General features: G+C 45.5%; 1 protein-coding gene across 2 annotated transcripts in view; it reads right to left on the bottom strand.

The window, feature by feature from the left end:
* Nucleotides 1-27,670, bottom strand: part of LOC8052664 (retinol dehydrogenase 13) — a 47,942-nt gene that overhangs the window by 19,064 nt on the left and 1,208 nt on the right. The window contains exon 1 of one of the 2 annotated variants that reach the window (XM_042291000.1): nucleotides 8,857-9,187. The exons of the other annotated variant lie outside the window; for it this stretch is intronic. Coding sequence (XP_042146934.1) covers nucleotides 8,857-9,010 — 154 coding nt within the window. The 5' untranslated portion in view covers nucleotides 9,011-9,187. Of the gene's footprint in view, nucleotides 1-8,856; nucleotides 9,188-27,670 lie in introns of those variants that run through there. 2 annotated transcript variants of the gene reach the window in all.

Here is a 27,670-nt window from a genome sequence, read left to right as displayed (position 1 = left end):
TGTTCTGCACAAAAGTGAACTCACAGGCGTCACCGAAAGCGAGCGTCCACAACTTTTCTTTTTTTTTTTTTTTTTGGCCCGCCTGATGAGCGCTGGAAGGTGTATAGACACAAAGAATGTCAGTAATGCAGCTTAACGGCTCCATAATCGAAGCTTCGCTGGTGGTCGGGTACCACGATGCGTGCATTGCGGGAACCAATGTCCGCTGAACGGCGGCGGTCACACTGCCATACAAAAGGCAGTCTGCACACACTGGCTGAGGCATGTTTCTTCTCTTCCTCCCGTCACCATTGGTCATTAAAGAAACTGTCTTTCGACATGTTCGAAGAGTGCACGAAGAAAACAAGCGCCGAGCATCTTTGTGGCCGGAGATAGTCTATGCAGCTGATACTGTGCCCATTATATGATGTAATAAAGCAAGTGTAACTCGGGCTTTGCGAAGCATTGTTTCACAAACACACGTTCCGCCCACGTGCAATTATAACGTCGGACAAGTTAATTTCTTTCTTTTTTCATCTTGGCCACCATCCCGGAGGGGGCGATGCACCTCTCTTCTGCTACATTAAATGAGTCTTTTTGTTGTTGTTGTTTAGATGGTGGCACTGTTCCATTGTCGCTCCTGCATATGCGCAATGTTCCGTTGATCAATGCGGAAGTAGATTTATGCCCCCCTCCTCCCGGCTTTTTCTTTTCTTTCTGTTACGTACGGGATCTGTTTATTTTCCTGTCGACCTTCAACGTGGCTCGCGTCCCAGTTCAATGCACGCCGGCAACGGAGCCTCCCTGCGCGCACGAGTAAAGCCCGCCTTCTCGACGTCGCCATGCATCACTCGAGCTTCTATCATTCCGCGGTTATATGAGTGTCTGATGATTGTGCGTGTTGAGAACACAGTCATTGTTTCAACCGGTATGCCGCTTGATTTCGTTTACTTTTTTTCAAGACGCGTTTTTTTATTTTTTTTTTATTTCAGAGGTTGTACGCGTGTTTCAATTAATAAGTACATGGGGTTACTTTGGTCAGCTTGATTTTCTATGAAAACGGATGCTATCACCCTAAGGTTACTTTTGAGCTTTTTTGAGCTAGTCTGCGTTTAATGTACAAAAGAAGGTTGTATGTTTTTCTTTCCGGCTTCGATTATAAAAAAAAAAAAAAATTGTTAGTTTTTTTGTTGTTGTTGTTTTTTTTTGGGGGGGGGGGGGCAAGTTATTAAAGAGAGAAAATGGGTTATAAACAATAGCGCCACGTGCACGCGCTTGTGGTCGGAAGAAAGAAGCACGCCAGGCGTACCATGATGCGAATACCGAAATCGGGTGTTTATCAAGCTGCTCTATGACTTTCCAATTTGCACCTAGTCCCCTGGATCAATATGTTGAGTTATTGAATTACCAATAATTACCTAATTAATTAGGGTCAATAGGGCAAACCCAAACTTTCGTAAGACGCTTGCATATGACGTACGCTTGCTTTCATTCGCGTAATGCGCACCGTGTGTGTGTGTGTGTGTGTGCGTGTGTGTGTGCGTGTGTGTGTGTGTGTGTGTGTGTTTGTGCGCGTGTATGTGTGTGTGTGTGTGTGTTTCAATATGGTTTAATGTTAATTGGGGCCGGTGTCTTAGAGTACATCTAAAGTAGCATAAACAGCACTCCGGTTGCGCCTTTTGTTTTAGCCGCCACAGAACTACACCGCGCCGACAGCCCCTAGATGTGCGCCGCTGTGCCGACTTATTAGCCGTGCTTTGAAACCGCCGCCGCGGACTTCAGTCGCGGTTGAAGCGACGGAGTGGTTCTCCAAGCTCAGAGTACAAGTGTGCCTGCTAGGGTTCGACCTACCCCATTTTGAACCCTCGTTCTTGAGTACCGAGCCTACTACCACTTGGCAGGCCGGTAGTATGTTTTATTTCGGGGGGGGGGGGGGGGGGCCCACCCATGTCAAATTGCCCTCCGAGAAGGGGGGGGGGGGGGGGGGGGCGGCCGCCCCCGTTGCCCCCACCCCCCCTTTTGGACCTGCCCCTGCATAAAAACCAATTTTTTGTATGTGTGAGCAGTGGGACCCGGGCTAAACAAGAGAGGAGTCGAGTCCATGCACTCGCCTCCTTTCAAGCGTTCGCCCTAATGAAGTGGAAATATATTGGAGGGCTTTGCGAGGAGGAGATTGCCCTGCTTTCCTTAGCCTGCAAAAGGGTAAAGTGAAGTCTACTTTTAATTTTTCCATATTTCTAGGCTGAAATCCGCTGGCTTCCCATGCTCGTTTTCGATTTCTGTTGGGGAGACCATCCTACAGAAGATAAAAGAAATTAGGAAAAATGTCCCAGGGAGGCAGAGACCGAAAAGACTGGAAGTTGTACCGCACCTCCATGACCTGAAGAAATTGGCAAGCATATACTAGTACAATATGTGCCTTTCGTTTTCTTTGCCCCGAAGAAGTTGGCCGGGCTGTGCCCTCGCATCTCTGATCAAATTAAACGCTAGACGACCATGGGAAAAGAAACATGTGACACCTTACGTGGTCTGCGCAGTTTACAAAATTCCACTAAACAGGAAAGTTCACACGGGTCGGACTGGCCGGTTTAGTAATGACCGAGCGTGGGAGCACGCGCCTTGGGTCAAGAATAAGTCTGGTTCGCCCTTGCAACATGTACGCTTGTGTTCCGTAGCTTCGGGAAACCAATATACTTGGTATAAGCTGCGAAGTGGTTGCTAGTGAACTTTAAGAAACGTTTCTTATTAAGAAAAGCGCCCTAATTGTGTCAGCTATGGTATCAGTATCTGGTACGTCGCAGAAATTAATTCGTCTTCACATTGTCAGTTTTAAACTAGATAAACATTTTGGTGTGTATTTTTTATTTATTTTCCTTTTGGTACTACGCTAACATTTCCCGATCAAACTAGCTGAATGTTAGCACCTGTCGTGCCTTTTTTGCGTGTCCTTGTCTCGTCCACGCTATTTTTTGTACCAAGAAAAAATAAGAAAATTTACCAGCCGCCAGTTGATCCGAATGAGGGACCTGGAATGGCTAAAGAAAATATCTGACTCTATATATGGGTGATTTCATCTCAAATCGGGCAGGCTAAAAGGGTCTAATTTTTAATTTTCACGAAAAAAATATATGTTCTAGGGGTATTTCTCAAATGAAGGAGGGCGCGAACCGCACGTTCTTCCGATTTTTTGTTCTCGAGTCACGAGCCGTAGAAGCCGCACTGGCAGAAACTAGTGTTTTTGCCTGCCGTCGCAGGTCGCGTGTTTGACACCCTCTGCTGACGCTATTGTTTTCTCTACACCCTTTTAACTTTTCTCCGTCATTTAATAGGTATTATAAAGATACCTTGATGTATTCAAATTTTTTTGGGGAATTTGATTGTTTTCTAAAACACATGTCAAACTCGTCGCTCCGGTTGCTTTTTGGTCAAATTTGACAGGTCATTACTTTGACTGTACTTAAGGTAAATTTTCTTTCTTTGGATCTACAGAAAGCCCAAAGCAAGCCCAATATAGATATAATAATATCATTATGATATGTCGACTAGCCGCTCCGCTACCTTCACGTAAACGTTGTAAGAAATAACAAATGTTGAAAGTTTGAGGTCGATTTTCTCAAAAACCCCATTTTTGTAAATTTTTGATTTTTTTAGTTATTTTAGACATATTAGTCGACTACAAGAAAAAACAGTCTAGAAATGTAATATTTTGGTTGTATGTCCTCTGTTTGAGCCGCAATCGCGTGAAATGTGTGAACAATTGTTATTTTTCACAACGTTTACGTGAAGGTAGCGGAGCGGCTGGTCGACAGATCATAATGATATTATTATATCTATAATGGGATTGCTTTGGGCTTTCTGTAGATCCAAAGAAAGAAAATTTACCTTAAGTACAGACAAAGTAATGACCTGTCAAATTTGACCGAAAAGCGACCGGAGTGACGAGTTTGACATGTTGTTTTAGAAAACAATCAAATTCCTAAAAATATTTGAATACATCAAGGTATCTTTATAATACCTATTAAATGAGGGAGAAAAGTTAAAAGGGTGTAGAGAAAACAATAGCACCAGCAGAGGGTGTCAAACACGCGACCTCCGACGGCAGGCGAAAACTCTAGTTTCTGCCACTGCGGCTTCTACGCTTCGTAACTGAAGAACAAAAAATCTGGGGAACATGCGGTTTGCGCCCTCATTCATTTAATAAATGCCCCAAAAACATATTTTTTTTGTGAAAATTAAAAATCAGATTTTTTTATTCTGCCCGATTTGAGATGAAATTTCCCATATCGGGCAGGCTGAAAGGGTCCAGCTTTTCATTTTCACGAAAAAAATATATGTTTTAGGGGCATTTCTCAAATGAATGAGAGCGCAAACCGCAAGTTCCCCAGATTTTTTGTTATCGAGTTACGAAGCGTAGAAGCCGCAGTGGCAGAAACTAGTGTTTTTGCCTGCCGTCGCAGGTCGCGTGTTTGACACCTTATGCTGGCGCTATTGTTTTTTCTACACCCTTTTAACTTTTTCCCCTCATTTAATAGGTAGTATAAAGATACCTTGATGTATTCAAATAGTTTTAGGAATTTGATTGTTTTCTAAAAAAACATGTCAAACTCGTCGCTCCGGTCGCTTTTTGGTCAAATTTGACAGGTCATTACTTTGTCTGTACTTAAGGTAAATTTTCTTTCTTTGGCTCTACAGAAAGCCCAAAGAAAGTCCATTATAGATATAATAATATCATTATGATCTGTCGACTAGCCGCTCCGCTACCTTCACGTAAACGTTGTAAGAAATAACAAATGTTGCAAGTTTGAGGTCGATTTTCTCAAAAACCCCATTTTTGTAAATTTTTATTTTTTAAATTATTTTAGACATATTAGTCAACTACAAGAAAAAACAGTCTAGAAATGGAATATTTTGGTTGTATGTCCTCTGTTTGAGCCGCAATCGCGTGAAATGTGTGAACATTTGTTATTTTTCACAACGTTTACGTGAAAGTAGCGGAGCGGCTACTGGGCAGATAATAATGATATTATTATATCTATAATGGGATTGCTTTGGGCTTTCTGTAGAGCCAAACAAAGAAAATTTACCTAAAGTACAGACAAAGTAATGACCTGTCAAATTTGACCGAAAAGTGACCGGAGTGACGAGTTTGACATATTTTTTAGAAAACAATCAAATTCCTAAAACTATTTGAATACATCAAAGTATCTTAATATATATATATATATATATATATATATATATATAAGCTCCAAACTGCTCGAATGCAAAGACAGTGAGTGTGCAGGCGAGGTGGTGATAGCTAATCTTGTCATATAACATATCTGCGAAAGTGTTGGAAGAAATTGGAAACTTTTTAGTAGAAGGGACAAACACAGAAAGGGAAGTCCCTCTTGAGACGTCCCTTTTTGTGTCTGTTCTTTCTGCTAAGAGTTTCCAATTTCTTCCACCACAGTCTCAGGTCTTATATGACATCTTTGAATGCAGTATTTAAAAAGTGATCTTTTAATTTTTTTTTTTTTTACGAAACATGAAACAGTTGTTTTGAGCGGTAAACTATATTGTATTAATTTTTCCGCCAAATTCAGCGGCGAAACTGAATCGGTGTATAGGTTAGGTGACATCGATTTCCATGCCAAAGTTGACCTCAGGTCACGTGACGCTAATTTCCCGGTTACATTTGGTGGGACAACTTCAATGGCGCTTAGGTCATTTGATGCCCATTTCCCCGCTAAATTTAGCGGGGAAACTGAATCGGTGTTTAGGTCAGGTGACGTTAATTGCTTCGCTAATTGTGAAGCAATTGCTTAGAGCGGAAGTGCACGGGAGGATGAATGAACGGATGGACGGAGAGACGGACAACTTTTTCAAATTAGGGAATTCCGTTAAAAGGTCTACCATGCCTAAAAAAATACCTTTACTTTTTATTATTATCGTCAGCCTAGCTTTTCGAAATTTAAGAGTAAGGTAAAAAATACACACAGCGAAATGCACGGTGTCCCCCCAAAAAAAATTTCGAAGTTGTTGTTGTTGTTTTTACCGTAAAAATAAACTACGGGTCACCGAATGCTTATTTCCAGACCAAATGTAGCCCAAGCCGTCCGAATCAGATGCCAAATTCTCAGAACAAACGGTTATCTTATTCAAAATATATAACCGATTTTCAGAAATTTTTAAAGGGGAGAATGGCTGCTGATGGACCTTTTATAATACATGCAGCTGAACGGCGCCAGTTACCGAAAGCGGGCGAAAACGGGCCCCATTTTCCCATCGAAATTTTCCGAAAATCATCTATAACTTTTCGCTCGGATAACGGTAAGCTCTGAAACTTTGGCATCTGGTTAAAGACCGACGACCAGTTCGCGCTTTCCACTTTTCCCCGGCTTCCTACTCTCCCCCTTCCACCCTGTCCACCGTCGCCTGTTTCCTCCTCCCCCATGGTGAGGAGGATCTTCTGCCTTGCAGAATCTCGGGTCTGGTCGTCGGCCTTTAAGACCGCTAGCACTACATTTGGGCGGAAAATCAGCGTTCGACGATGCGTACTTTATTTTTGCGTGAAAAAACACTGTAAATTGTTTTTGAAGCCACGCTGTATATAGTTAAAAAAAGAAAACAAAAAACAAACAATGTGATGGATCGGTTGTAAACGTTTATCCTCTTGGTGCGAGATATTGTTTTTAGCCAAGAAGTTATGGGTTCCTCTGATATATTTTTTTCTTTTTTCGTTTCTAACAATTTCTAAAACTAGCAGCCTCCTGTCTGAGAAGGATGGCTTGCATGAAAGGAGTCAACGGCCAATATATAACTTCAGTGTGGTGGGTCACGTAAAATGATCATTCCACGCTAAGCGGCCCTGGCTTTATGTCGACCTTCACGGACTCCTGCTTAAAAATTGTATGCGTCATTGGCAGCGTAAATTGTGCGAAATGTATGAACATGCGTTGGCAAGCCGTCTCCCACGTGGTCCGCAACCAAGAAAACCGGACGCGGTTCACAGAGAGCTATGGGCCTGATCCACGAGCCGACACTCGTCCTGTGGAGTCAGTCACGAAAACACCATACCTTCGCGCGACCTTGACCAAGTCCTGTGCTCCCCTTTATTTAAATTAATTTCAGTCACCGGTATATCGGTCATATTAACTACGGCAGGGGACATCAGGTAGGGTACGGGTGGATTGGGAAACTTTTAGACACTTATTTCGAACTTGAATCGGCGGATCAGCTTTATATTTGACCTCGGCTCTGCGCGTGCCTGTCGGCGTGCGCCGGGTCGCCCATTCTTTAAGACATTTCTCTCTGAAGGCCTTTGTATTCTATCTCGGTACGACCAGTGGTGCCCGGTTGACGCCCGAAGCGCTCCGTGCAGCCCTCGGCCGGGAGGGCCCGGTGACCCCGGCCTGGCCCACGAAGAAGCTATAAGCGTCTCAGCTCGCGTCACCCGCGGCCGCCCACTGGACTGACGAATGGGCCGGTCCCCGATTGTTCCTGCTGCCACGTCGCCCCCCTAATTACCTGGGCGCTTTGGGGGCGTCGAGGCCGTCGATGAGCTTTTTTCAGGGGCCCTGGCGCACAGGCAGCTCCAGCGCCCTGGCACGCGGATCGAGGCACTGGCGTAACGCACACGGAACACAGCTGGCAAGAGGGCCGGAAGAGAAACTCTTGGCGAGAGCAACAAAGTCGCGAAGCCTTTCTTTTTCTTCAGCGGCGAGAAAAACAAAGCCGAGAATTTGGGCCTTCTCTTTCGTATGGGACTCCTGTGGGCCAGTTTGCTAGGAACCTAATCATAGCCAAAATTGCGATAAAAAAAAAAAAAAAAACATTGTTAAAGATAGCGCACGAGCGCAGTGGCACGTGGTGTTGAGTCTCAAGCGCTCAGGCAACCCAGGTTTAGTGAATGTTTGTTTCATGCAGTCGTAGCTAAGACGCTGCTTCTAGCAAGCTCGCCCCTGGCCTTCCTAGACCGCATGAATGGTGGAAGGAAAAAATCAAATTGAGAGCAGACCGGTGCCACTCGATGGCTCTCCGGGATCCCGCATACCGTCGCCACGCGAGCAAACATTTTTCACTATTGTTTTTATGTCCCGGAGTTCTCTAAAACCTCGTTTGTAAAGCTTCAATTCACGACTGAAGCTCACTCGTGGCCAACGTCCTATTGTATTGGACACAATTGTGGACTCAGATAAAAATACACCGACGTCTTGTTTTCGAGGCCCATGCAATGAACGCCAACGAAGGCAAAGTGGACGCAAGTTCTAAAAATAGCATGTGATCAGACCAAAACTTTCCCCCTTCTACGACGGGCTGTCGAAAGCGCAGAAGACAACAAATATTCGCTTTCAGCGTTCAGCGCTCTTCAGCGACGACGGCGCGGCAGAATCTACCCCAGGGACGCTCTGGCAACGGTGAGCAACCTTGCGCGGTGCCTCAAAATAGCGCGCGGCATGTTGAAACTGAAACCGAGGCAAGAGCAAGCTAAATCTGTCCGCTCGCGTCCGGCTGCTTGGCGCGCTTAGATGGGTATCCATTCGATCGCCGTTTAACACAAAGGTTGTCGCAGTCAGCGCCAAAATCCGACAGTGCTTGTGACACGACGCGTCATAGAGTGGTTCGATGCGTGCCTACCAGAACGGCCAACTGCCGATGCCAAACAAGATTGATACGCAATGTCCTTCTTATTAATAAGGTTACTGTTACGGGGGCATTATAATGCAAAATAAGCGAGGCATGAAACGGTCACTTCGTAACATTGCCGTGAACCGAGGCCAAGGCTTCCCGTGCCTCAGAGAAGGGCACAAGGGGGATGAACCTTCTTAGGCTACAGCAAATGCAGAAAGAAAAAAAGTAACTTAGGGGCGCAAGAGATCGCCGTGGCCCCCTCACCAGTGACGAGGATGGTCTTGCCCTCCAGCGAGTCGTCACAATGGAAGAACTCCGTCCGGCGGATGATGTGCTTGACCAGGCACAGGAACCCGACCAGCAGGGCGACCGGACAGAGCATGTAGAAGGCATACTCGGAAAGCGTGCCTTCCATCATGGTGGCGACCGGACCGAGCCGCTGAGACACAAGCCACACAAGCCTCGGGCCCAAGCAATGCACTGCCCAGAGGACCCAACGCTCCCTTGGGCACGGCCCAAGCAAATTTAGCTCTTTCCCGGGGGTCGCCTGCCAGGAAGAGCGTTGGTAACTCCGCGCGGCGGAAGGGGGCGCCGCGAAAACGAAACCGGGCAACATTTGGTTGCCCTGCTGCCGAGGGGTCGAACAAATCGCTCCCAAACTCGAACCTGGGGCAGAACGTAGGAGATTCGGGCAGCATGGCACGCTCAGCTTGCGACTTGCTTCCGTACAGGATGTTTCACGGAACGCTGGCCAAATCGTTCCGGTGGAAAGTACGCATCGTAGAGAGAAAGAAAAAAAAAAGGTGATGTCGTAATATTGACATTTGGGCGAGTTGATAGTCTAACAAATTGAGGTATTTAGCGCAAGCGCTTGGGCGCTGAGTACCTCAATATGGGTTATATAGGTATTAGTCTCCCATATCCTATTTTCACACATTTCGAAAAATTACACTCGAGGACAGCTTTTTTTCGGGCGCAACAGCATGGATGTCTGTTCACTGGGGCACTTTGGTCGCCGATCAAAGCTGTGCACGCGAGCTCTTCACTGCTGTAGAAATGACAGTAAAAGTTGTCCTAAAGATTATTATTACTTTTGGGGTAATTGTTCTCAATTGCCAAACTTAGAAGTATGGTTTATATTATATAACTTCTGGGCATTTTTAAACATATACTAAATCAGCCTACTTCAAATATATATATATACATATAGAAGGCACACGCAGCAGGTCATGGCATTCCGGAATTTCGGTTTCCCATCAGAAGGCATCTCTGCGCCAGCGGTCCTGCTCCCCGTGGTCAAAGCATCTAGCCACTGCCTCGCCTCCCTCGAAGAGTAAAGCAGGTGTGGTGCTCGCAGGCAAAGTGAAACGTTGGGCCCTTTGAATGAAATTTCCAGACTAAGCTTTGGTTCTTGGGTTTAAAGGGATGCTACAATGAAATTTCGGCTTTTATTTCTTGGTCTATATGTGTTCAGAGGAGCAGTATCACATCGGACACACCAATATCTTGTCAACAAAGACACGAAAGGGAATTTTAAAACGAATTAAACGATTAGCAAAGAGCACCTGGTGGATGTCGCTAACGTCTCGTTTGTAATGATCGTCTAGGAACCTTGGCAGATAGTGACGACGTTTGTCTCGCCTCCGGCCACCACGTGAAAAGAGGTGGAAGGAGGAACTCCCCTCTCCCCGAGAATCTTTTTTGTGTGTCCGACAAGTCGCCATTGTCCCCCGTCACTCAAAATTTGTACAAAAGCAGCCGCTTCGGTGGCTGGAACGACTATAGTCGGTTACAAGTCAAGAAGGTAGGAGAAGCTCCTCCCACAAGTGTGATGCGCCGGTTTCAAATCCCTCCGCAGTCGAAAAAAGAGTTCACTGGAAACGCTCCTTGTTCCGTCTCAATGGATTCCCACTTGTCTCCGATCCCACTTTTTAAGAAAGCGACCTTTGTATATTCATCGGAGAGGGAACCGAGCCCCTGAAAGCAGCCTTTGTATCCGTCGGGGGGGAAGTTAATCCCCGAAAGTCGTATTTGTTTCCGTCGGTGGGGGGAACTCTAATTTCCCTCTCGTGGCTTCCACAATGCTAAGTCAAAGTCGAAAGATAAAGCAAATATGTACAGAAAGGCAAGACCCTCCTCGCGCGTTGGTCGCGACGTCACGGAAACGGTGGGACGCTATTGGATGCGGAGGTGGCGGAGGGATATCCGATTTCCTTTGAGGGGCATTTGCCGCTACCTTCTTAACCTGTAACTGACTATAGGCTATCCTCTCGACGTGAGCCTCGCCCGTGGCCTCGCGCCGCAGGTTTGCTCGTCCCGAGACGAACTATGTCACGGTTGCGTTGGATGTCACGTGCCCTCCGCTGGCTACTCTCTGAGCGCTTGCCAGAGTGGGCCGTTTAAACGAAAAATACAGCCACCTGCAGGCTCAAAATACAAACTGCGATTGTCATTTACGAATATTGTGAATTATATTCAACCTATTTTTGAACACGACGGGTATATTTCAAATTTTGTTGAAGTATCCCTTTAAGTCGTTCAAAACGGCCTCCTCCTGCTCGTGCTTGTGGCATCGGCGTCGCTCCCAATTACGGGTGCGTGCGGAGTGCGCGCTCTCATCAAGTATTGCGTACGTGCTCGCGCACCATACTTTGTTTCCCACACATAGCTTGCAAGAGGGGGATTGGTGGGAGAAAGAAGAAGACGCCGTTTCGAACGGACAGGCTTTCATGATCTCCGAGGAAAATCATCAATCGGCCTCAGGCCGAGGAAACCCCAGTACTTCAGGTTTAAATGGCAATAACGATCTTCGAATAATACACCCTGAGAATATTGTGACGACACCCGTAGGCCAGGAAATACCCAGGCTCAGGCGGTAAGCCAAGATGAGTACCGAATTCTGCTTCGACGATTTCCGCCGGCGGCTTTGTGCCTTAACTCTGTCTTTCTTCATGCTGACCTCACTGGTCGTCCGTACCGCGCGATGGACTTTCGCGACGGTCTGAAAGATGTGATTGATCTGAGTGAGGTGCTGTCCCGGGCAGTTTCAAATAAGCCACTTCTGGATGGCAACGATGGCAAATCCTGCAGCGGCGGAAAAGCTAAAAACGGTGAAAGGACTCAAGGTAAAAGGAAAAAAAGTGCCTCATTATTGATCCCAATGCGAAAGATGTCAAGATCAAACTGCTCTGGCTACCGTTGCAGTTGGACGAGAAAAAGGTCGCTGAAGCCTTGGCGCCTTTTGGAACGGTGCGGAGTGTCGCGAGAGAGAAGTGGCGCGTTCCCGGGATGGAGAACACGGAGAAAACGAACAGAAAGGTCTGCAGGGCTCTTCACGACACCGCGACATCAGAAAGCATTCCTCATCTGTTAAAAGTCGCCGGATCGCAGCCCTCGTAGTGATGTCCGGATGGCCGCCCTTGTGTCTGAGATGCAAGAGAGTCGGCCACATTCGAAGACAATGTCGTACTCCAAAATGTGCCCGATGCAACAGATACGGACACCAAAGCGACGAGTGCTATTCCAGCTACGCAAGCATACTTCGAAGCCCCGGCGCTGAAGCAGATTCCAACTCCGAGCTCTTGATGGACATATCAGAGGTAGTGGATGCCAGTGGAGACATCCTTCCCACCCAAGGGGTATGTGCAGAACACACGCCCCCAAGTCCCAACGAGTGCCAGGCGTCGGCCGAGAAGAACATCGAGCCGCCTCAAATTGGCGCAGCGACAGAAGGTGAAGCTCCATCTACACAAGAGTGTAAGGACGAGAGAACTTTGCAACCATCGGAAGCACCGAGGCAGTCGGCGGACCCTGAAGCCACCATGGACACGACCCACAGCACATCAAAGGACACTAATGAGAGCAAACGAAAAAAAGAGGTACCGCCAGACACCATCGCGAGTAAGCGGAAAACATCACTTGCGCGCTAGATGATAATATAACCACCCCTCCCCACCCCCAGGCCCCCTCACCCGCATACCTCCCCTACCTCCTCCCCCTTCTCCTTCTCACGAGGGCATTCGTTTTATGACCTTGAATGTTAGAGGCTTCAATTCCCGCAAAAAGCAATGTCATTTAAAGCGCCTCCTTGACGATAAGGATTTTGACTTTGTGACACTGCAAGAAACAAAATTGTCAACAGAGGAACAAGTAGAAGATGCCTTGAATATTTTCCTCCATCAGTATGAAATATGTGTTAGCCATGCTGTTGGTTTCTTTGGCGGTGTCATGTTAATTATTAAGAAGTATTTTCAGTTATCTGAATTAATGGTCACGACAGATCTTTGCGGGCGCTTCATTATGTGCGACTTCCAGTTACTGACGCATATTGGCGTGTAATATGTGTTTACGCAGCAAATTACGTTAATCAAAGAGTAGCGTTCTTTCATCATCTACGGCCCGGTTTAATTTGTAACAAATTGGTAGTTCTTCTAGGAGATTTCAACTTTGTTTGTGAGGAAGCAGGCAGGACGCCTACTAAATCGCGCATTGACAAAAGTGCACAAATACTGCTGAATATGGTTGACGAGAGCAATATTTTTTGACGCAGCCTCATTTCAAGAAGGGGGAAAGCAACTGCAGTTTACGCATTTTCAAAACTCCTCTCACACACGCTTAGATAGAATTTATTGTTCCGTAAACCTTATCAACTGTCTAGGGAGTTATACGGTGGATCCAGTATTTTTCACTGATCACTGTGTGGTCTCGTTAACAGTAGGGAAGAAGATAAGAAAAAAGGAAATAAACTGGAAGCTATGGAAACTCAACTGCCAACTACTAAAAAACGTACATTTTTTGGCCACTTTTAAAGATCTCTTAAAACAAGTTGGAGAAATGACTGAGCACATTTTTGTTAAGTGGGAACTATATAAGCAAGATTTAAAACAGTTAGCAATTGAGAGGAGCAGTATTCTGAAATTTGAGAAGTCAGAAACAGAAAAAGCACTGCTACGTAATTTGCGCGTCTTGGTCGAACTTGAATGCACAAACCCCCGGACAGGGATCCGAAGATGCATAACTCGCATGAAAGCCGAATTAGATACATTGTACCAGGATCGTTACCAAGGAGCTGTTGTGCGCACGCGCACAGAAAAGTATCTTATGGGAGAATAACCAACAAAAAGAGCAATGGAGGAGGAGAAGAGGTATGCTATAACTAACGAAATTACAGAAATAGAAGATAATAACTTGATAATCACAGATAAGGAAACCATAGTCCACGTCTTTGTTGAACATTACCGGAAGATGTTTGGGAAAAGTGCTTCATCGGTAGATAACTTAGGGAACTGGTAGCTTTACTGCCGCAATTAGATGAGGAGTGCAGAAAAAGGCTAGAGGAACCCATCAGCTTACAAGAAATAGAAAAAGCCATTGATGACCTTCCGAAAGGAAAAACTCCTGGTCCAGATGGCATCACAGGGGAATTTTATAAACTGCGTAAAAATGCTTTAGCTCCCATTTTGTTAGAAATCTTTCAAGAGGCTTACAAGGCAAACGCGTTACCCCCCTCTTTTTTGCATACTCGTACTATTCTCATACCAAAGACTGACAACAAAACCAAACTTCTGCACGTGAGTGGTTATCGGCCCATCACGTTATGCAATGTAGATTATAAGGTCTTCGCAAAAGTTTTGACTAACAGATTACAACATGTTATTTGTGATTTAGTAGGGGATCACCAGACTTGTGGTATTCGTGGGAGGGCTATACAGACCAATGTTCACATTGCGAGAAGTGTACTAGAGTGCGTCACGAGTAATAACGACCAAATTGCGATGCTCCAAGTTGATCTAGCGAAAGCATTTGACCGTGTTTGTCATACCGTTCTGTTCATGATTTTGTCGCCCCGCAGGGGGCACCTGTGAAAGCAGGTGTTTGAAGAGTGGCGTCTCCACGGACCCCGAGCCATGCGGGTTCGCCCGCCTACGTCTGGCTGTGCGTGGCTTTCCCGTGTCCGGGGAAAAGGGCATCCTGGTGGTTGAGCCGAGCCCGGGGTAGGTTTGGACCCTTCAGAGCCCCCCGGGTTAGGCAATACACCACTTCGGCCTTCGCTTCCCGTAGACGGGTGTCCTGGCTTGGCCCGACCAGGATGATTCAGTCAGTCGCGACTTCTACTGTCCCCTCCCTTCTTTCACCCTTATCTTCTCATCCTTTTCACTCTCCTCATTTCTCTTCCTTCCTTTTTTTCAACTCCTTTGGCGGCAAGGGCTAACCTTGGGTGGTGACAGATACTCTCGTCCGGATCCACACCTGGTTATAGTTTCTGGGTAGCGCTAATAGAGTAATGCTTCCAGCAAAACCTTATTTGTTATGGGGTGTTACCTACTCCCTCGTTGGGCTCCGTGGTGGGCGGCGCGCCACAGATTCCGAACACTCCTTGCCCTCTTATGGCACCCCTCTCTTCCAAACCCCGTTCAGGGCACGCCCTTAAAAGGCGCTGTCCTGAACTCGCCCTTAAAAGGCGTTGTTCATTCTCTTGATGAACAGAAACCCGTGTCAAAGCTATCACCATTTGTTGTAGCCAAAGTACTTGAACACCTTGTAGTGTTTTCCTACAAGGCTAAAAAAACTCCACTCTGGAGACCTCCTAGTAGAGGTAAACAACAAAAAGCAAAGCGAAGCACTTCTCAAGCTGAACACCATCCTTGAAGTGAAAGTTTCGGTGAGCTCTCATCGCACACTTAACACCATCCGCGGAGTCCTCTCCGAGGACGACTTCTTACACCTTAGTGAGGAAGAACTCCTCGAGGGTCTCCAAGGTGCCGGTGTCGTTGCAGTAAAACGCATTATGTTTAGAAAAGATGGTGAAGAAATCCCTTCAAAACATGTCATACTTACTTTTGATAGGCATACTCTACCAGAAACAAGGCTGGATACCTGAACTGCCACACCCGCCCTTACGTTTCCGACCCGCAGCGGTGCTTCCGTTGCCAGCGTTTTGGCCACGGAACACGCAGCTGTCGGGAGAAGGAGACATGTGCGAAGTGTGGCAGTCAAGATCACGTCTCTGACATTTGTGAGAATGTTGCCCACTGCATTAATTGCAATGGACCACACCCTATTTATTATCGCGGCTGCCCATCTGGAAGCAAGAAAAAGAAATTATTGACATTAAAGCCAAAGAAAATCTCAGCTATAGCGAAGCAAAGAAGAGGTATTCCTTTTTGTCGAAGGGATCATACGCCGACGTGGCACGCAGGGGTCTTGCGCCACGCTCGGAGTCGAGGGCTACCCAGGTCTCACCTGAGGTTCTGGAGGCAGCCCTCAGGGCCCCACTTTCCCAGCTAGGGCAGCAGTGCCCCCTCCTCCTGGAGGGAGTGCACAAGCTGCTTCGCTGGTTCCAGAAAGGTCGGCAACTGCCGTACCTGTACGCACATCGCGGTCCTCTTCCGGAGAGAAGGGGCGAAACTCCCGCCCGACCTCCTTAGAGAGGACCTCCTCTTCGAAAGAGCAGCACAACCCTCGTGCCGCTCCCCCAGTACCCAAGGGGCCGGAAGGGGCAGAGTTGAAAGACACTCTGCCCAGCACCTCCGCTGCCTCTTCGGCTGGTCGTGGCCGGCGCATGCCACCCCGTGCAGCGAACCAGCCAAAACCTTTAGGTAAAGGCTCGCCTCCAGAGGTGGAGGCGATGGATGATACCTCTGAGTCACCCACTTTTACATCCGACCAGGATGACATGGAGTGGCAGACTCCGAAGTCCAAAGGGAAAAAGCCAGTGGTCCCTCCCAAATAACCATTAATTTAATACTCTCAATTTTTTTCATTGCCTCTCTCATTTTAATTTTACATTTCACCTTTTTAAATAAACGAAGAATTTGCATTTTTATGCAGTGGAACTGTCGTGGTATTTTACCTAATATTGATGACGTTAATTATTTTATGGATGATCTTCGGCCTTTTGCCCTTGCATTACAAGAAACTCATCTTCAAGCTCATCATAAACAGATTTTAAGGCGTCATCAAGTTTTTCGTAAAAATCGTTTTAACTCCACTTCTGGGGGCGTGGCAGTGATTGTGCAGAGTGGGGTTGCCTGCTCTGAGGTCCCACTGTGCACCCCACTGGAAGCCGTAGCGGTACGTGTTCTTCTAGACCGTCTTATAACAGTTGTTTCTATATATTTGCCTCCAAATGTTCTCTTGCATCTCCATGACCTACAGGGATTTGTGGGACAACTCCCTCAACCCTTTTTAATTTTAGGTGATTTTAATGCCCATCATCCCATGTGGGGCATTGCTTGTCTCGATTCTCGAGGCAGAGTAATTGAGCGGTTTTTACTATCATCTCAAATATGTCTTTTTAATAGGAGAGAGCCTACATTCTTTAGTTCAGCTCACAATTAATTTACATCTATTGATTTATCTGTTGCATCACCTTCATTACTGCCTTGTTTTTCTTGGCAGGTTCTTAATAACCCTTTTGGGAGTGACCACTTCCCTATTACTTTAGAGAGCGAATGTCTTGCTACTCTGTTAAAACGAACGCCTCGGTGGAAGTTGGACAAGGCCGATTGGTCTCTTTTCAGTTAAGCTCCCCGCTGGATACATCCCTATTTTCCTCCATGACTGCAGATGAAGCCACATTGTATGTGACAGAGCAGATAATAAACGCCGCTCAGCAGTCAATTCCCCAAACTACCGGTAATCTGCCTCGTAAGTGCAAACCATGGTGGAATAAGGAGTGTGCCATTATACGCGCTCGGAGCAAAATAAGGCATGGGGCAAGTTCAGGCGGTATCCCACCTCAAGAAACCTGGTTGAGCTTAAAAAACGAAAAGCTAAAGCCCGGTGGACCCGTAAGCGATCGAAACGGAAAACCTGGATTAAAAATGTGTCGTCTCTGAGCAGCTTTGTAACTGCTAAGGAGGTCTGGGATAGATTCAAGATAATTAAAGGCGACTACAGCGGGTTCACGATTCCCGTTTTCAACCCTCCATGTGCATCACTGAAAAATACTTCCAACGTTCTTGGGAAGTACTTCTGTTTGGTGTCCAGCTCCTCTAGTTATTCAGATTCCTTCAAGTTGTTTAAACGACGTGCAGAGCAACATAATATAGTTACAACGGGATCAAACGCTGCATCTTATGATCAGCCCTTCACACAGTACGAGCTAAAGAGTGCCCTTGATATAAAAAAAAAAAAAAACTCTCTGCTCCTGGACCCAATGGACTGCATTACGAAATGCTGCGTAATCTCTCTCCAGAATCTCTCGAATCCCTTCTTAATTTCTTCAATTCATTGTGGAAAAGGGCTAGTTTTCCAGCGGCTTGGAAACAGGCACACATTATCCCTCTCCTGAAGCCGGGTAAAGATCAATCTCTGCCTTCTAGTTAACGTCCGATAGCTTTGACCAGCTACCTTGGGAAAACATATGAAAGACTGATAAACAGGCGGCTGGTGTATGTTCTAGAAAAGGAAAGCATTTTGGATAACAATCAGTGCGGGTTCCGCCGAGGACGATCCACCTTGGATCATTTGGTGCGCTTAGAAACGGCCATATATACGTGAAGCATTCGTGAATAGGCAGAACTGTGTATCGGTCTTTTTTAACTTAGAAAAGGCCTACGATACAGCATGGAGATATGGCATTCTCCAAGACCTTTATGGCTATGGAATTCGAGGCCGTACGCTGCAGTGCATAAAAGATTTTTTGACTGACAGGACTTTTCAGGTTAAATTAGGAACTGTTTTATCGGATCCATTCGTTCAAGAAAACGGGGCTCCCCAGGGAGGTATCCTGAGTGTTACACTTTCTGTAATCAAAATGAATTCTCTCGATCAGGTTTTGCCACCGTTCATTACATACTCACTTTATGTTGACAATATCCAAATCTCAGCATCGTCGTACAATCTCTCGAGCTGCGAGCGTCAGCTACAGCTTGCCATAAATAAGCTTGCTAAGTGGGCGGACGAAAATGGTTTTAAGTTTTCTCCCGAGAAAAGCGTCTGTGTCCCATTTTCTCTACGCCGTGGTCTATCACTGGATCCATCCTTAAAACTGCAAAGAACCTGCATTCCTGTCAGGATAGAGCACAAGTTCTTAGGTGTTACATTTGACAAAAAGCTCAATTTTATTGCTCACCTCAAGTCCCTCAAAGAAAAATGTCTCAAAACCGCGAATATTTTGAAAGTCTTAGCCCATAAAACCTGGGGATCTGACAGAAAATGTCTTCTACGGCTGTACAATGCTCTGGTTCGATCCCGTCTAGACTATGGTGCTCCAGTTTATCGCTCTGCACGACCGTCTGCGCTCAAGATGTTGGATCCAGTTCATCACCTTGGACTGCAACTCGCAACAGGTGCTTTTCGGACGTCCCCTGTCCTCAGCCTGTATGCTGAATCAAATGAGATGTCACTCGAGAAAAGACGCCAACATCTAAGCTTAACATACTACTACAAGATACTTGCGAACCGTAATCATCCAACCTACAACTCCCTCCAAAAATCTAGATATTGCCGCCTCTTCGAGAATAAGCCAAGCATCATAAGGCCCTTGAGTTTCCGAGTGCAGCAATTTTGTTCCCCAATTGATCTTTGTTTGGACAAAGTTAATCTTATGCAGAATGTAGACTGTGTTGCCCCCTGGGACATAGTGCCATTCGCTTGTGACTGGGCTTTCACAGGGTTTAACAAACATAGCGTCTCTGCCCTTATCATCCAACAGGAATTTTCTGAGCTTGAGAAGAAGTATGAAGGTTACACTCATTTTTACACCGATGGCGCCAAGACGTCGTCATTTGTTGGCAGCGCCGTGCATTCTGATAGTTTTATTAAAGTGAAACGTCTAATTACTTTCTCCAGCATTTTTACAGCTGAAGTTTATGCAATATCTATGGCCATAGATTATATCCTCCGGGCTAAAATAAAGCAGGCTGTCCTATTCGTAGACTCTCAGAGTGCTGTTACCGCAATATGCTCTTTGAGAGTTACTAAAAATATGTTGGTGCAGCAACTACGAAATAAGCTCAATAAAGCTGTACATGAAGGCCTAAATATAAGATTTTGTTGGGTGCCCAGTCATATGGGAATAAAAGGTAACGAGGAAGCAGACAGACTCGCTACATCCTCAGGTAACCTTCTCCCGTCCCGCGCCTACATGTTTGCCACACCAAGACATTAAACCTCTAACAAAGGCATCCCTTCTTTGTTTATGGCAATCTGAATGGAACATGGAGTGCAACAATAAACTTCATATTACAAAGCCGGTTCTCGGGCTCTGGGAGAACTCTTCTCACAGGAACCGATTCTATGAAGTATTGTTGTGTCGACTTCGAATCGGTCATTCTTACATATCGCACAAATATCTTCTTAGTGGAGAGGACCCACCGGTGTGTGAGCGTTGTGGGGATACACTTGCCATCATGCATATCTTGTAGCTCTGTCCAGCTTTGGACAATGAACGTCGTACCCACTTTTCTTAATTGTTTCATTTCCAAATTCCATTCCATCCTGCTCTTTTACTGGGAGAATATCCCCTCATCCCATTTGACCGTCTGTTGACTTATATTACTAATGCAGGTTTTATTAATCAGATCTAGTTCTGCATAGCTAATTATTATTTTGTAGCACAGTAACAATAACAGCTTGTTTTCTTTTTAACTTTATTTGGCGCAGTATGGCCTCCGTTTCTGTTGCGCCATAAAACCCCCAAACAACAACAACAACAAAATGATTTTGTCGCACGTTGGTATTGGAGATATTGTTTTTTCAGGGTGCTCAAATGTCTTACCGCAACTGTTCCACAAGTTTAATCATAAATAACAGTGTCACAGAGAGCATCCCAGTGCTTTCTTCAGTTCGCCAGGGCTGCCCCCTTTCTCCTTTATCTGTTTACTTTGTATTTGGAACCCCTATGCCAAAGTATAAGTAGAAGTAAAGACGTCTACGGTTTCACTCTATGCAAAACCGAAATTAAGGTCCTGGCTTATGCAGACGATATTGCCTACTTTTGCAAAGACAAGAAAAGTGTGACCAAGGCAGTTGAACTCACACGTAACTTTTGTGAGGTTACTGGGGCTTCAGTGAATTTAGTGAAGTGCAAAGGATTCTGGCATGGAGCGTGGGCCACGACGCCTGAACATTACGAAGACCTACAGTGGAGTTGTCATCCCTGCGACTATCTCGGAGTGCCCTTAAGACACTTCCGGAACAGCCGGACCTGCTGGTCTGGAGTGGCGAACGATTTGGAAAAGCGAACGAAAGGATGGTCCCACAGGAATTTGTCAATTTTCGCCCGTTCCACAGTCTGTAACGTATCTTTGGCGGCTAAACTGTGGTACCTTCTACAGGTGCTGCATTGTGCCCGGACAAATATACAAAGACTGCATAGCGTGTTCGCCGCTTTTGTATGGAAATCTGTTTGGGAACCAATGCGTCGAGAGTTTCGCCGGGTACCTGACGGAGGGATCGGACTTCCGCATATGTTTGTTCGCCAATTGGTTTCCCGCTTTCTTTTTCTAAGAGACCAAGAACATCCCTTTCTTCGAGAAATAGTACAGAATAGACTGGCAAGCTCTCTTACTGACTATATTGTATCTTCGGGTGGATACCAAGAAACTGTACTGGTCGGATATTTAAAAGAGATGGTCGAGGCATTTCAGTTCTTATCGGTAAGATTTACTAGAGACTACCTAACGAGTGTAAAGCGGAAGAAGTTGGCAAGAGATCTTTTAAGTATTTTGTTCCCTCTACCAATTTACCGAACGGTGACTGACGGTGGATCCAGTTGCGATGTCTTATGCCGAGTCAAAAGATGTGCATCCCACCCGTAGCAAAAACTTTCTTTTTTAAACTACATTGTTTAGTATTACCTACAAAATCATGGCTCAGAGAAAAGGGTTTATTTGTTCCATGGTCAGAAAATTGTGCGCTATGTAAATCGCCAGAAACAGTTGAGCAAGTTTTCATCCACTGCTGGGATGCTGTATTTTTCTGGGATGTTCTGCAACACACATTTTAAAAAAAGATATCGATATCACTTTGTTTACCATTCGTTTTCTACCTGTGTCCTCTAGAGACGCCTTCCCTTATGACATTGTAATGCTGCTATCATTATACAGCATGTGGAAGTCCCGTATGGACATTAGAAACGAGAACTTACACCCTAAGACTGTAAGACTTCATTTCATTGAACTTGTTACCCGCATCAAAAGTGTTTATGAAACCCAGACTGTTGTACCTGAATGGGTATCTTTATTTAATACTCTCTAACATATAAAAGATTTTTGACGTAAAAACAATGATGTTATAAGATATTGACCTAAAAAAATATGGTATTCTGTGTACTCATCGTACCTACTTCCATGCAATAAAGAAAGAAAAAAGGTGCGACCGTGGTCTAACGGTTATCGCGCTCGCCTTCTACGCGGAAGGCCAGGGTTCGATTCCTGGTCGCGAGTCGCGACATGTCTTTTATTTATTGTTGCAATTTACTGTTCTCGGAAATTCGAGAACTCTGTTAAATGTTCGAGGTCAGAATGTTCTATGCGCGAACCTTCCACGGTCGATTGTTGGAGAAGTCCACGCGTGTACAAAAAGGGCTCCGCGTGGCAAGCCGCAGCTCGAATCTGCCGCTACGCCGACTTCGGCGCCCGCGACGCTTTGTTCTTATCTTCTGTTTCCTTTTATTTTCGGGCACAAGTTCGCCCCATTAAACGTTTAATTTCTTCAGTTATCACCGCCTCATCCATTGTCATTCGTGACATTTGGATCTCGGCTGGAAGCTGTGGCACATTGTTTCTGTCTGGCATGGGTTTTCAAATTTCAGTACTTCGTTAAATATCGTCGCACACGTGTTTGTCTCGAGAGACTTGTAGGTCTAAAACATTCAAAGCTGGGCTACATGAGCACAAGGCTGCTGACCAGCCTAAATTCAAAAATGAAAAACAAGTTTCTTTTCTTTTTTCTTACCCGTGCTGCTAAAAGAAAGATGTTCTGTGCTTGTGTAATGCATTGAAGGAATGCATTCTTATGTAAGTGAACATTATTTTTACTTTCTTGAGCACATGTGTTCCTAAAGGTCAAAAACCCATGCCAGTTTTTTTTTCTTGTTTTTTTTTTTTTTTTTTTTTACGAGCAAGGAGGTTAGAAGTACTAGGGAGGGGGCACGTTGCATTTGGTGAAGCCTAAAGTCATAAAAAGTTTAAACGATCTTGTGGCCAACGTGACCGTAGATCTCTCTGGCAATTGGTGCGCGTGACATGTCACGTGTAAGATGGGTGGTTGATTGTAGAAGGATTCCTTGCAAGCGCGCTCCGTCCGGTAGGTTTTATCAGGTCGAAGGCTAGACTGTGGTGTATTCTAGTATCCTATAGCTAGACGAAGGCTAGCTACGGTCACGTGATGTGGTCACGTTGGCCTGATAAGTGAGGAGCGTAAGGAGGAAAATGAGAAAGAGGCGAGGCGTCAAGGGAGCATGTCTTGTGGAGGCTATGCATGCGGCTGGCGTCATGCCCTCCTACCCTTCTATCCTCCTTGGACCCAAGTCACCAGGCTCGTTCTAAAATGGACCGCAAAAAAAATCTTCGCGTGCACGTAGCAATCTAAACTTTTCGTCAAAGGTGCATTTCACAGGTTGGTTTTTTTCTTGTAAAATTACAAAGAGTAGCTCTCTGTAAAAACCAGGGCCAAGAAACTTGCCAGGGACTACGGCGGGCGGTTCGTATTGATAGATGGCGCTACCTCCTTATCGCAACCAGAGCCGTGTCGCAACCAATCGCAACTAAAGCACTGGATAATATTTCGTATTTTAATCGAAACGGCTCGCGACCACCGTGGTTTATTAAAATGAACATAATCTTTAACATAATATTTTTGAAATGTATCTTTGGTTAAAAAATAAATGTGGACAATAAAACCAAAACTTCAAGTAAAACAAAACGCGTCTGCATAACGACGGCGCTTTTGCTACCAACGGATTTCGTCTGCGTGTCGTCTGCTTTCTTTCTCTGGTCGGCTCGGCTGCCCCCGTAGACCGGGGCAAGTTTCTTGGCCCTATTTTTTACAGAAATACACCCGTGAAATATATCTGTGACGAAAAGTTTAGATTGCTACGTGCAGGTGTCGATTTTTACGGTCCGATTTAGATCGAGCCTGGTGACTTGATTTTCTGAAAATTTCAATGGGAAAATGGCGGCCGACGGAGTTTTCGAATACACGGGGCTGCTCAATGGCACCAGAAACCGAAAACGGGCAAAAATGGGTTCAGTTTTCCCATTGAAATTTTTAGAAAATGAGTTATAACTTTCGAGTAAGTTACCGGATCGGTCTGAAACTTTGGCATCTGGTTGTGACCTCTAGCGCTACCTTCGGGCGGAGAATGAGCGTTCGGCGATGCCTAGTTTATTTTTGCGGTAAAAAAAAAAAACTGTAATTTTTTTTGTGACACCCTGTTTATTCCTAAAAGTCAAAAACCCGTGCCAGTTTTTTTTTAATTTATAAATATACTAGTCATTTTACTGCCTCATTTTATGATTGGGAGCTTTTTTACTAGGGTGTTTGATTTTTTATAGTAATTTTCATTGTACAAGGAAAAAAGAATATTGAAAAGAGCAGTCTCTTGGTAGCTTTTTTTCTCCAAGTTTTCTTATTCTTGAATTGATATAAAGGGTGTCTACAATATGTTTTAGTGCTGTGAAACGAGCCAGAAAAATCAGATCCTGCATGTAGAAAGCTCAATTAAGATTTAGCCGAATGTGAACTTTTCCTGCAGAAATTTCAAAGCAATTAGCTCCCTTCACATGAAAAATAAGACCAACAAACTGGCCAGTGTCAATAGCAGTCATGTCTGCAGATGATCGAGTTAGCGATGGTTGTAACTCCCGATAGGCACAACGAGCAGATGAAACATCGCCTTTTGCTTGCTGTGCTTAGAACAAAATGACGTCACAGTTTACAAGCATTGCTAACTCTGCAAGCATGTCCACCGTAGGCCCTGGCAAGTTGGTCTCATTTTTCACAGAAAGGAGGCGAAATGCCTTACAATTTCAACAAGTAACATGCACATTCAGTGAATGCTTATTCTTTATGTGCAGGCACCAATTTTTCGGGCTCGTTCCGAAGCAATAAGAACCATTGTACACGCCAGTATATACGGTAGTCATGTTGAATTTGGGCAAGTCCTTCAGTGCTAAGATGGCAGTGTTTTCTTTTGTATACTTGCTTGTGATCTGCAATATTGCTTTTATTTTAAGTTTGTGTAGTTCTACAATAAATATATTTCCACAATGAAAGTGCTAATTTTTTTTCTACAGATGGCTGGTGCAACTTTTTTCGTAAAATGGTGATGTTGGCTGTTGAAGCCTGCCTGAAAGTTCTACGAATGTCCGCATATCCAGTCTTCGCACATCATTACCATTTAGATTAGGGTAGGACATGATGCTGCTTGTTTAACAACACAGGCTTGCTTTTTCCAAATAAAGGTGTGCGACCTTTCAGATCTACTGCAATATTTTCACCTTTTAGCTGTGAATGGGAGTGAAAGGTCTGCGGTATTGAATTCCTCCCTGCTCTGAAAAAACACTGTGCAACTTTTTAGAAGAGATACCTTTTCAAACAAGTTGTACAATCTGCCTTTTCTGAATAGGAAGCTGTTCAATGCCGCAAACCTTTCACTCCTATTCACAGCTCAAGGGTCCCATTACTTGTAAATTCGTCTCAAAATGTGTCAAAATTCGTCCACAAAGGGACGAACGTTACTCCCCCGCTCCTATAAAAATTAGTCTCTAAAAGTATCAAAATTCATCCTTAAAGGGACAAAAGTTACTCCCCTAATTTTATAAAATTCATCCCTAAATGTGTCAATAAATGGTCCTCAAAGGGACGAAAGTTACTCCCCCGTCACTATAAATATCATCCCTTTAATTAAAGGGATTGTCCGGTCAAACTTTGTATTCGAGAAAACAATTGAATATCATTCTAATTGCCTCGAGACGCATCGTACGTGCAATATCTGAATTTTATATGCACCTCTTCGTGAGTAATTGAATTTATACCGCTCCAATCGCATTCTAGCGTGAACGCTGCTTTCGTTGGCAACATTGAAGCTCTGACGTCACAAAACACAAAGCGAGCATTTTTGCAATTCTTGTCTTGTCGTTTGCCTGCGAGTGAACGCCTCAGCGTGCTTCGTTTTTGTTGTTGTGCTCGACTTGTTTCATGGTTGGGTGCCACAACCACCGGGCAGCACATGCGAGCCAAGACACGACGTTCCACACTTTTCCGCGAGACGTGCAGTGACGAGCAAAGTGGGTCGTCGTCGTACGTAGGGACTGGGTTCCCGTCAAGATCGAGATCCCGCTTATGCAGCAATCATCTCACAGACGAAAGCTACGAGCTGAGCTCTAAGCGGAAAGACGGCTTGTAAGCTGAGGTGTGATGCTGTGCGAACGATATTGAACTGCGTCCACCCATTTCTCGCCCAAATCGGATCAGTCAATTTAGGTCTGTTCTATTCGCCTGAACTGGCTGAACTAGTTCAGCAGTGCAGGAACTGGTGCATTCGATTCAACCGGAAGTTGCACGACCGCTGCACTGGCGCGTTCGATTCATCCCAGTTCTGAACGAGTTCAGACCCAGTTCCTCAAAATCTTGCACCGGCTCCGTACTCAGTTCAGCGTCCGTGCAGAAGCAGACGACAAGAGCAGACGGCGATAACAGGCGACACTCCTAGCTCGTCCGTCTCTGCTCGCGATTTTTCGCAGCTCTTGCTCAAATGTCTTGCGATGTTTAACAATAACGCCGATACGGAGGTTGCATTTCCTCTCATTTATGATAATAACGTACCTGCGGTGGACGCGGATTTGAGATCATAAGCGAGGGTAGTAATTTGCTTGATCATGATATTCTGAAAGCGTTTTAGGCACCTGCTCGCGTAGGTTTGGCTCCCTGTGGTGAGTGTTCAAATATTAGGGAGTTTTCGTAGGCCGCGTTTCCCCCTCCGCTAAGCCATCCGCAACGAAAAAGTTGCTACTGCGCCTGCGCGCCAATAGCCTTGACTGCAGAGTTCCGGGTATCGTGGCGGGTTGCGGAGGGCGTTGCGGAATGGCGAAAACGGTCCACGAAAACTCCCTATTGGCTCACGTAAATTGTTTCTTTTTGATGCTATGTAGGGATCCACAGTGTTGATATTCTTACTTACAGACACGGGAAAGGCCCTCTTGATAGTCCCCGCCTTCAGTTGCTCTTGGATGCATATTGACGACTCCGATACATTGCAGAGGTGTGGGATTTAGTGCGTTGGCACTCGCATGTCCCCGTAGCTGAGCATAATACTGCATGCTTTGTCCGCTGGTATCTGTGGACGCCCACTAACGGGCCTGGGAAAAACGCCGTGAATCGGCATTTTTGCCGATTCTCGCTTCAACTTGACGCCAAAACTTACGATCAATAAATGTCTTGGCCAAGACGCTGCCGCCAGTGACTCCCGACACAAAATCATCCTGATGCCGCGAACCTATCGTCGAAATGCAGATTCCCTTTGAGGGGCATTTGCCGCTACCTTCTTGACTTGTAACCGATTATAGTTTAGAACTTCCTGGCCGAATCGAACAGACCTTGATTACGCAGCAAAACCGAAACCAACAGCTAGGCCATCTCGAAATGATAGCACAAGTTGTATTTAGCACGCGTGCAGCCCGATATCTGTTTGACCCGCGTGCGAAAATGGAGCGTGACTACGATTCACCAAGCTCGTCCAAGTCAACTGACGACATGCATTCGAACGGTTCGCCGTTTGCCTTCGACCCGCGGACATCGCCTCTGAGGGAATGATCCGCAGCCTCATCACCGATCCAGTGGATCCGCCGAAATATGTACCCAGATGCCGCTTCGTGTACCTAGGTGCCACTTCAGAGGCGAAATGTGCATCCTGTGCTTTGCAAGCGCCCAGTTCGATCGGCGTCCGTCACAGTTGTGTTTTCGCGAAACGGCATGTGTTTGCTCAAAGCTTATGGCTGTCTGTGAGTAATATATCCTGCTAAAAGGCGTGACTTTTTTTGCACGTGCTTAGGTGCATTAAAAGAACCGTATTTCAGTAGGGTACTGCCTAGGAGACTATATAATTCGAAACAAAATACAAGACATC

The sequence above is a fragment of the Ixodes scapularis genome, unplaced genomic scaffold (genome assembly GCF_016920785.2).
Source record: "Ixodes scapularis isolate PalLabHiFi unplaced genomic scaffold, ASM1692078v2 PGA_scaffold1__304_contigs__length_218370807, whole genome shotgun sequence".
Classification (NCBI taxonomy): domain Eukaryota; kingdom Metazoa; phylum Arthropoda; class Arachnida; order Ixodida; family Ixodidae; genus Ixodes; species Ixodes scapularis.
Note: the sequence above shows the minus strand (reverse complement) of the source record. Positions and strands in the feature narration are given on the sequence as shown.